General features: G+C 48.9%; 1 protein-coding gene across 6 annotated transcripts in view; it reads right to left on the bottom strand.

The window, feature by feature from the left end:
* Positions 1-1,807: 1,807 nt before the first annotated feature.
* Positions 1,808-10,955, bottom strand: part of ZC3H7B (zinc finger CCCH-type containing 7B) — a 49,244-nt gene continuing 40,096 nt past the window's right edge. For 5 of the 6 annotated variants that reach the window (XM_080345759.1, XM_080345763.1, XM_080345762.1 and 2 more), the window contains exons 19-23: positions 10,185-10,290; positions 9,120-9,228; positions 7,313-7,446; positions 6,362-6,525; positions 1,808-5,573 (exon numbers count right to left, since the gene is read on the bottom strand). In XM_080345759.1, the coding sequence (XP_080201885.1) occupies positions 5,381-5,573; positions 6,362-6,525; positions 7,313-7,446; positions 9,120-9,228; positions 10,185-10,290 (706 nt within the window). In that variant the 3' untranslated portion in view covers positions 1,808-5,380. The remainder of the gene's footprint in view (positions 5,574-6,361; positions 6,526-7,312; positions 7,447-9,119; positions 9,229-10,184; positions 10,291-10,955) is intronic. The other variant, XM_080345760.1, reaches the window with a different exon arrangement.

The raw sequence follows: 10,955 nt of genomic DNA, 5'->3' as shown, positions 1-10,955 counted from the left end.
CCATAAGCTAACCTGCAGAGAGGAGCACCCATGGAAGGGACAGTCTCGGGAGCTGGCAGGGCCAGGACTGGTGCAGTGGGGAAGGAGTCAGCTGGAGGTGTCATCTCTTCCGATCCCTGCTCTTGTCCTTGCCCCACCTGGATCTGCTTTCAGAAACACCACCTGCTGTCACTGCCCAGAGGTGTTTTCTCTAGTGTGGGCAGACTCAGTTACAGAATTGCTTGGGAATGTCATCTGCAGCTTCCACACTTTTCAAGGCAAACTCCCTCTGCCAGGCTGCTATGCAATGGCATTAAAGGTCTTTCGTACGAAGCTTTCCTCCCACCTCTGAGGGGTCTCTACTGCGCCTCTCAATCCTCCACTGGACCTGGATCCTTCCGGACTGACATAAGGCCCTCCCCCTTGTCTTTGTATCCGCTGAAGTCCTTAGGAGGATCTGAATACTGAAGTCACCACTCCTTTCCCTGCCTTTCCAAAATACAAGTTTATTTTCTTCAATAAACACCAGAGATGAAAGGCTTACAGCTGAGACTCAAACCTGCAAGGAGAACACTGTCGTTTTTCTCCTCATGCTTTGTCTGCCTCACTATTTCACAGTTTTGGTCTGCATTGTACTGGAAAAGCTACCCTGACTCTTGCCAGCATGGAGTGCAAAACATTGTACGTACTCAACAGATGCACCTTAGAAGCCCACCAGTCTCCGCATCCCCTCTGTAGTACACGCCTGTACTCAGGACACAAGTCCTTGTGTCTGTACTCAGGCACATCGGGGACATGTGTAACAACTCTCCTCAGGTCTTGCTGGATATGACCTGGTCACTCAGACAGTTTCTAAAGCAGTAGCAGGGTGTCTCCATGGGACTCCCTTGTCTTTGCCGCATCTTCAGTTTTGGCTTAATCAAGAATCCAGATTAATCTGCATCATGATGATTTGAAAAAATAAACAGGTTTATTAATAAACGTTTTCACACTGACCTCTTCCCCCTTCACCACACAGCATCCTCCCCGGGGGGAATCTGCACAGATGCTTCTCCTGGTCCAAGCTGCATGCCCCTCAGTGGGGAGAGTGAAGGGCATTTTCCCTGGCAGGGTGCAGGCTGGCAGGTAAAAGAATTGAACAGAGCAGCCTACACAGTGGAACAACCCCTAGATGAAGGTGATTACAAGACCTGATTTCTGGAGGCTTCAAAACACAGGTTACCCAAGCACTTGAAACTACATGTTAATGCAGAGCATGTGAATTCTTGGTGGTTGAGGGAAAGAAAAAAAAAAACATCTTAAACACACCCAAAGTCCACCAGAACTGTGTGCCTGATGAAGAACTGCAGAATCTGTTAATTCACACACAGGCGATTTTCTACTCAGCAAGAGCAGTATCTTAAGGATGGGAGAACGCAAAAGTGATCCAATGCTTGAAATCCTCCCTTTGCTTCCCTCCTTACAGCAGAGAAACCTGAAACCAAGATAAAAAAAGCCTTTGCGGGCTGTTTGAAAAATGAAAACATACACTATATCAGGAGAGGGTTTAAAGTGCACACTTTTATTTTCTATTACAAAGGCTAAAAGAAGCAAGTTTTGTTGGTTTTCTTTTTTTTATTTAAGAACAAGACCAAAAATGTTGTTAAAACATCTACATTATTATCTTGATACTAGACCTTATGAAAGATACTAAGTTCTTTTTTAATAGTAAAGCGTGGTATTCTTAAATTATATTAATACAAAGACATATTAAAGGACTCAAAATCATTACTACCCAGCTCAGAACTGCAGCATCTCCTTGGTATCTTTTCCTTTCACTTGCTAAAACACATCCATTTTTGACATACAGTTTCATACAAGCTAAGTAGGGTATTTCTGTTTTATTTTGGCTTTTTTTTACATCCCCCCCGATAAAGGTCAGGTTAACTCCAATACCAGCATCACTTAAATCCCTGCCCCTACCAAAGGATTTGGGAAAAGATTTTCACTAAGTCCTTCAGGATTTAACAAGCTGATGCAAATCGAAGTCTCTACTATGTGTGAGCGTGTGTGTCTCTGGCAATTTTACAGCATATGCAATTTTCTTTTGATGTTATAAAATTAAAACATCACTTCTTTAGCTACTAGCCCCCAAATTTGGTTCTGCGCTGCAAAATTTTCTTTTTCCATCACATGAATGGAGAAAAGAGTTATCACAGGGTCTCATGAATGCACCACTAAAGCAGCCCTGCAACTTGTGGCTTATCAGTTGTAGAGCCGTAAGCGCTGAGCAGTTCTGCTAGGAGTACGTAACATGCTGAAGAAAATCCTCTTGGCTTTGATAAAGCGAGCCTGGGAAGTCAAGTGTGAAGCTTCCTGCCTTTCCCTATGTCCCTTTAAATAATATAAGCAAAGCCTTATCATTAAAACTTTACTTGCTAGTTAGCAGTATAATACTCTTTCAATGAGATGGGACTGTGAGGACATCAGAGGGGGTGGGTTTCAAAATGTGAACAGGGTAACCTGTCCCATCTCAAAATTTACATCTATCTATATAAAACCCTCCCATTTCTGTTATTTCCCTTTCCCTAACCCAAATAAAAGTCTTCATATTTAAACTGGAGATGCTGCGTTTCCTGGCCCGAGTCCTTTTCCTTTACCCTCATTTAAAAGATTCTTTCGATACCACACACATATAATATTATATAGAGCGATATATTTAATACCTGTGTATATATGTTTCATGGGAGGGGTCACATATATACACACTAAAACAAGTCTGGTGACAAAGTACTGCAACACCACAGACCAGGTTATCATATCAGGGAAAACAAAACGAGATACTCGATGCAACTCCCGTGACCGTGGGCCTCCCTCACCTCACGCACGCTCGCCCTCTCCCTGCCTCAGCCCCAACCTGTCCCTCTGAACCACACTGAGCAGCTCGGCTCTCACCGCAGAGACGGGGAGAGGGGGCAGCAACCCACTCCATAACCTAAAGGAGTTATCGTATGAGAAATCACGGCACAGCGAACGCTAGAGTCACACGAGAGATGCAGATTTTGTAAAAAAATAATGGTAATTAAAAAAAAAACCAACATTCCAACATTCCCTGATCCAGATTCGCTTCCTTGGCGTGTCTACCCGGGAAGAGCAGAACAAGGTAACCAGGAGCTGATGCCTCCCTCCTCCCTCATCTCTCTCTGTTTATAAAGTTGTCCAGTTGAGAATAAGGAGCGCCAGGAGAAGGTACAACTCAGGCAGCTACAGCGAAGGGCAGAGGAGAAAATACAGCACCCAACTACTCAAAACCTGCCACCTCTGATATTGCTTTGGTGACCCTCTTTACTCACAGTGCTGCAGATCCTCATCTCATCCTCCTCCCTAGACATGGGCAGAGGTGGAAACAACCACTTTCCTCCTCTCTCCTCCCAATAAGCCACCCGTGTATCATCAGATGTTATGGTCCTGGCCCCTTTCAGGCCAGATCTCAGGGTGCTGTACAGCCAAGAAGGGAAGCTCATACCAAACCAGTGATCACTATCCACACTTTAAAGGAGAGGAATCAAGCTCAGAGGCACATTCAGCTTACTTAGAGCATGTAATATTACCATAACTACCTAGTGGAGCTGATGCACCTGGAGGCTGGTTTAGAAAGGTGCCAGCTGCCCCAAACAGCATCTCCTGCTTTTCCACATCTCCTGCATTTCCACAACTCACCTCTCTTGAAGCTGTGAACCACAAGGAGCAGGGAGGGAAAAGGGGGAACCAACAATGCCAAAGCACCAAGCAGCTCATGGCCAGATCATGTTTACCACAGATACAGCACTGCTAGCCCCAAGGGCTCCGAGCCTGTTGTACTGGGAGACGGTATGAAGACATCCCCTCCAAAGGCCGGGAGGGAGGTGTATTTCTGTGTGAGAAGATGGTGCCACCCATGCATGCAGAACTGCAGAGCATAGATGGACTGCAGAAGAGAGGAGCAGAGGGAAGCTCAGGACAGGACACACGTTTGCTGCTTATAGAATGAGACAGCCAGGAAGGCCAAGGCTGGCATACAGAGCCATACCACAATAAAAGCCAAAAATTCTGGCCCAGAGCTCAGCACCTCTGGCTCCCCCTTCCTGGCACACATCGGGTGGGACAGGAGGAGGTGCATGTCTGGGTCCCCCTGTCCTGCTCACCGTGTGCCGTAGTCCCTGCCTTGGGTCGCATCCTGGCTGCGCTGTGCACCTGCAAGCTTTCTGCCCCGGTGCCCAGGAGGAGAGGGCTGGAACCCCAGTGCTCCTAAATGCCCTTCCAGCTGGATCCCCATCATCAAAGCATCGCCTGTGCTGCTCCACGGTGTCCATTTAAATGGGTCCCCACCCAGTTCTTCTGGCAGAGAAGAGAGAAACACAGCTCGAAATAACTACCAACACAGGTCATTTAAGGAGCAAAGAGGGAAGTTCATTACCTCCCTCCTCCCTCTCTTCAGGACACAAGCTGGTACAGAAACACAGGCTCCCGGTTACAGCCTTCCTCCTGACTGATGCTGCTGTGCGGACTACAGCGACACAGGGTGTGTCACAGTCTCCACTACACCTTCTAGATGGCTTCAGTCTTACTTGCACCAGTCACTCCAGCCAAAAGAACAAACCAGAACTACTCACCCTGAATAACTGTCGCACACTGAGAAAGACATCTAACGAGGAGCCACTGATTTGCTTTCTGGGTACAGTCAGCTGAAACAGTCTGAAGTCACCTACGATCCAGTTCCTGCTGCTAGAAGCAGTTTTATTATTTTGCTGCTTTTAGCTACACTCTTTATATCAGAGGGCTGTTACCCTCCTCAGCGCAATATACACAGCAGGAGCTTAAGCCTAGATGTTTTAAGCCAGATCTAGTGGTTTTCCTTCTTTTGCATCTGAATGCCTAATTCTTCTGGTACTGAACTCCAAGGAGAGCAGGCCAGCTGCAGCAGTGTAAGTGGGGCTTGCTCTGCAGCACTGAGAAAAGCAGCACATGAACTTCATGGTCACCTTTTGGCCAGACGTCTGCCCCTTCCTCTCAGCTTTGTCCTCTGGACCTCTGCAGCCACAGGAGAACGACACAAGGAGAAATTCTCTGATTCGCAGCCCAGTACAGACTGGATTCATTCTTTTGAATGAAGGACAGTGAAAACAAAAAGATGGAGAGGGAGGAGAATTTGGAGAAAAGAGAGAAGACAGATTACAAACTCGGTGAGCATGGCGTTCACTGGCCAAGGAGAATCAAATTCACGATTTCATTCACCACTAATAAATCATCATCTCATAATCTTAAAACAAAAGAAAATAAAAAGTTCTCTTCGCGAGATACAGATCTCGCTCTCCCTGCTACTGCTACTCTCAGAAAACCCGTCCCATGTTTCTCCAGCTGACAGGCTCCCCCCCAGCCCTTACTATACGCCATCCCGCAATAGGAAGTTGTATTTCCCGAAGTCGTCGTCCCTGGGGCAGAGCAGCATGTCCTTGCGGGCTTTGGCCAGTTTCTGTTTCAGCACCTCCCTCCGGTCCAGCCACTCTGTCAGCTCGTCCTGGCCGTGGGCGTAGCGACACTCCTCTCCATCGGGACAGGTCTTGCTCTTCTGGAACCTGCTGGCACAAGGAATGTGATCAGGAGGGCATCCCCAGGATGGGATTTTGAGCTCCCCATCTGGAATACTCGACCAGACCCCGAAGAAGCATGCTGAGAAGCCTACTTTCTAATGACAAAGTGACTCTGCTACAAACCCACGTGCAGCCAGGGAAGGCAATATGGAGGCTTGGCACAGAAACAGAGCAGCGAGCAGAGCAACATCTATGAGGGGATTTAGTCAACAGAACAAAATGATGCGAGCTGGAACTGGACCCACAGAGATGAGGAGAAACCACCACATGAGAGAGGAAATGCCAGGTAACAGCCATGAGAGGCACAGCCTGCTCTCTAACCAAAACAGCATTTCTAACCATCACAAGCCTTCTGAAGACACCTCAAGGTGCTGATTCAGAGGGTGTGAGACATTCAAAGCATTTAATAAAACACCTGGGATCTCCCAAGCATCAGGCCAAGATGACTGTTCAGCAGCCTGAGAGCACCCTGGCTATGGAGGGCACAGGTGAAGACATGAAGCTCGCTCTCCTTTTCTAAAGACATGTGCTTGGGAATGTGTTTTTACTGCTCAGCAGTGTGGCTGAGTACCTCTGGGGTCCAACAGCAGCCTCGCCATCCTCCAAACCTGTCGGCTTGTCCCACTCCTCCTCCTCCAAGCAGAAGTCCCTGAGGACTCTGTGAGAGGAGGAGGAGGAGCTGGTGAAGGAGGAGGAGTAGGGATGATGGAGGCCTTGGGCCTGTTGCTCCAGCCTTGCAGCAGCAGCACAGGAGGGAGATGAGACAACAGTACCTTTCGCAGAGCCGGAATTCGCCCATGGGGAAACGGTAGCTCCAGCAGCTGGAGTCACTGTCTGAGGTGAAGACCTTCTCCTTGTGCTTCTCTGACTGGATGTGCTGCTGCCATTGCTTCTTGCTGTTGCTGTTCTTCCCGCAGAGCCAGCAGTGGTAGCCCATCTAACCGGTGCAGAGACAGCAAAGGTCCAGTTAGTGCGTTGCCATCAGCCCTCCCGTGCTGGCCCTGCCTCTGCCCCTCTCCTTCCAGAGCATCCTGGAAGCTCCACCTAGCTTACAACCTCCCGCACTTCCCTGCCATGTTATCCTGAAGACATCATGCTGCCTCTAAGGGAGATGCTGTGCCCATGTCTACCCTGCAGCTCAAGCAGGCTCAGAGCACAGGGCAGCTCAGTTCACTGACATGGTCCTCCTGCCCCTGCTGATGGCTCAGGTGGGGTCTGAGCGCAAGGCAGTGCGGGACTCCTCAGGGGCACAAACCGTCACACCAGGCGTCAGCCCCACCTCTACTTTCCAGTACTACTTTTCCACCAGCCCTACCTCTAGTTTTCCCAGGCCTCTGTGCTCCCAACCCAGCTCTTCTCCAAGCTTGCCCCTCTTTTCAGAGAGGCCAGCAGCGGCTTTGCCAGCTTCCCCAGGAGCAGGCAGGAACTCTAAGGAGAGGCTGAGCCCGCGTGAAAGGGAACCTAAGTTAGACTCCTACTGACTTGAGGATTAAGAGAAAAGCCATTGCAGAGCCTTGCTGACCCCAGCTCAATCTCCTCCCGCCTCATCTGTGCTGCCCCTGCTGTGCTGCTCCAGACTGTCCATTTAAGCTACATCAGCATGGGCTCTTTCCCACAGGAGCAACGTAGCCCCTGATAGCTCACCCCTGGAATACAGCAGAGGGGCTGGCTGTCAGCACTGAGGAGGAGAAGCAGGGATGAAGGACAAGAGATCAGCTGATTACCATGATGTCAGCGTAGTCAGTGGGCATCTGGATCTGTTTCTCCCCGTCTCGTGAGGTGAGCGGTGTCCCCTCTCCAGGCTTCCCAGGATTGTGTTTCTTTAGCCACATGTCATAGGTCTGCTGCATATCTAGTACTGCACAAAGACAACCTGTTGAAGTCACTCAGACAACCTCCCACCCCGTGCACAAACTGCGAGAAAAGGACAAATGCTGGGGCAGCCCTGCCCTCCCCTCCCCTCCAGCGCAGGAGCGGCAGACTGAAGGCCCGATGTCACCTCCTCAGGTGAGAACCCGGGGGAGAGGAACCAAATTCACACCACACCACTGCTATGGAGGGCTGTTCTCTCTAAGTCAAGGAGCAACTGTGACAGCAGCTACACAGAGTACTCAGGAAGGAGGGTAAGTGCCCCAAGACCTCCATGGGCTTCACCTCACCAGGTGATTCTCCATCAGGCCTGATTCTGCTTGACCTCAGCAGACATCTCACTCCAGCCAGAGAGCTCAGAGAGGGGCTGTATTCAGATCTGTCCTTCCCTCTACACCTACATTTAATCCTCAGCACTCAAGGGGGAACACCCTTAGGCAAGCTGGCCACAGGAAGCACTGGGAAGGAGAGGAAGACCCAAGTTCAAAACCTGCCCAGAGGACTGCAGTCCAAGTTTCCCGGTGCTTTTGGTTTAAAACCCATTCAACATACTAGTAGGAAGGGAAATTTTGGGCGGAAGCTTTGACTGCACATCTGCTTTTCCAAGATCAGCTCCTGAAGAGGCTACAGAAACAGGAGTGTTTGCAGACACCGATGCGATGCTGTAAGTGTGATGCGTTAGTGATTTACTCCTCGCTAAATGGGTAATTGAGGAACTCAAGGCAATTGGGGATAATGAATGCAAATTCCCCTAAACTGAAACAACACTGTTGAAGATTCACCTTCATGCTTGAGCAAACTCACCCAGACTGGTCTGATGTGCTTTAAGAACCTCAGCAACAAAATGGCTTGAAACATAACAAATAACAGTGTTTGGCCCAGCAGAGATTAAGATGCTCCATCCAAGCATAAAGACTGAATAAATTCAGGGCAGGCTAGAAACCCTTCAAGCTTTCCAGCATTTCCCAACAGAGCTAGGTGAGCACCTGGGCAACTGGCCATTGCAAAGAGAGTCTTTTTTCCCAGCTTGCTGTTGTTCCGAATAAACAAGGATTGCTGCCAGAAAGCTGGTTGTCCAGGACATGGGCAAGCCCCAAGCTTCCCCCAAAAGGTAGGTTGGAAGCCTGCATAATTAATTTCAGACAAGATCCTCCACAAAGTCTCCACTCAATGATATTCTCATTCCACCCCTTTGAATAAAATGCCCATGAGCAAGGGATGTGAGTAGAAATGGGCAAGAAAGCCAAGGCAGATACAAGACGGATAAGAAAGATCCACGAGCAGGTACAGGTGAGGACTGGTGCTTCAGCAGAGCTCTATATGGAGCCAGGCCTGGGACAGTACACGCAACTGGAAGAACAGCACAGGGCGGATTCAAAGAGCTGCAGAAACGGAGGGCAGCAATGGAGCAGTGCAAGAAATGGGACCAATGTGCACTAGTCCCAAAGCAAGGGACTCAAGATATACACACATGTTTAAGAAAAGAGCAGCTCTAAATTACTGTAGACAGACCTGCCCAATAATCACACGCAATTGCATGGTACCAGCTCTGTCCAGCTCCGTCTCTGTTGTCAAGAGTATGACTTAACAGACTCTGCATCCACTACCCAAATGTTCTCTTCCCTTTACCCAAACTCTCTGGCCCATGTTTCCCCCACTCACTTTTATTTTCCTTCATGAAGGTCCACATGTCTCTCTCCTCAGGACTGTGGGCGAAGGAGCAGTTGCCCACATACTGGCATTTCCTGCCATTTTGTGCATGGATACACAACTGTTAAAAGAGAGAGCAAAATTCAGCATCTGCACAAACACTCCGTGCTAGAGGGGAAAGTGGGTTCAAAAAAACAGCTGGGATATTAAGCTGCACACAGGAGAGGCTGCAAACACGACACTTTGTACATCCCTAACTTGTGCTTATTTTCCTCAAGCTCCTGATGACATGAAAGGTAAAGAATTTCCTATATACATGCAGGCAGCTCAGCTCAGCACGCAGCCTCTCTTCTTGCCATTTCCATAGGCAACCAGGTGCAGGTATGACTGGGTGCAGGTAAGCTTAGTGCTGGCCCTGGCAGAGACAGCAGGAAGCAACCTGGATTGACCCCACAGTGTCTCCTACTGGTCACACTGCTGGTGACTCATTCTCCAGCCATCTCCAAGCAGGTGAAGAGTGGTCTCAGGGGTTGCTTAGAGCACATTAGTGCACACACAACTTCACTTGACCGCTACCAACAGCATCGTCGCCTGAGAAAATGAGCAGCTTTCCAAGCACCATATTTATTCATTGTCCCTTCTCCCCCAACAACACGTAGTGGAGCAAGTTTAACAGTCTACAGCTACACAGCCATGGCAAAGGCAGGGAGAGGCTTCTCCCAAGTGCCCTGTCTTGCCTCTCACCCATATTGAGAAACCCTGACCTGAGGGGAGACTTCAATCTCATTTCCAAATCCTTTGGCAGCCACTTCTTGAGATGGTGACTGCATCAACAGCAATATCAGAAACTCTAATACATGCATAGAGTGGTTTAAATAGGTGCTGCTCCTTTTTCTGCTCCACCCTTTTGCTAGAGCTGTTTGAGATCTTGCTGCTGTCAGTCTGTCCTTGCCTCCCACTTCAGCCAACATGTGCCTGCCTCCCTGTCAGGTCTACAAGGGACCAGCCCTCAAAGCGCTACACCATGCTGGGAGGGAAGGGGAAGGGGCACCTGGCTGTGCCGGGCATGGGGCTTACATCATATTGCTGTGGGAAGTTGCGGATCGAAGGCAGTGGTCGGACAGACACCCACTTCTTCTTTGCTTTGGACATCACCAGCAGGACGCGACGTTCCTTTGTCCAACTGGAGAAGAGAGAATAAATCAAGAGAAGTGAAAGAAAGAGCAGAACAAGCTTTTGTTTTCCTCAGAGACCCTTAAATATTGAGATGAACAGATCCTTCAGTCCAGCTTGTCCCTTCCACTATCTGGCTGCATATCTGTGACAGAGAAGCCACAAGAACGGTGTTTTAGGAGGATTTCTCCCTGTATTTCTCATGTATTTCCTGGAGTATCTCTTTTCACAAAGCCACAAAAGTCTGCCCCAAGCCTCACGTGGCAACACCATGGACTACTAAACAGCTGCATTCCACCCTTTGACACAACCAGTTCTTGTGCAATCAGATCCACGAAAAACATTTTGGAATATTTTCTGCTTGAACGGTGCAGTAGAAATGCAAGTCATTACAAGCACTGTCTTACGAACAGGAGCCTGGACGTATTAATTCTCCTGCAGCACTGGCAAGCAATCACCAGGAGATACCCTGGGCAAAACCTCCAGCTCTATTCAGCAGCTGCACAAAGTGGTGTCATCCTTCTCGTTCCAGGAAGAGATCCTCACCTGCTCACTTTCACCACCTGCTTCTGTTTCTTTTTCAACAAAGTTCTTATATTTGCAATAGGATGCTGGACTCAGCCTTTGTGACTTGTGTTACGGGAAGTGAAGTCCTGTCAGCCCTCCCACCCTATC

Source organism: Nesoenas mayeri, assembly GCF_963082525.1.
Source record: "Nesoenas mayeri genome assembly, chromosome: 1".
Taxonomy (NCBI): domain Eukaryota; kingdom Metazoa; phylum Chordata; class Aves; order Columbiformes; family Columbidae; genus Nesoenas; species Nesoenas mayeri.
The sequence above is the reverse complement of the archived record's forward strand: the minus strand, read 5'-3'. Positions and strand labels throughout refer to the sequence as shown.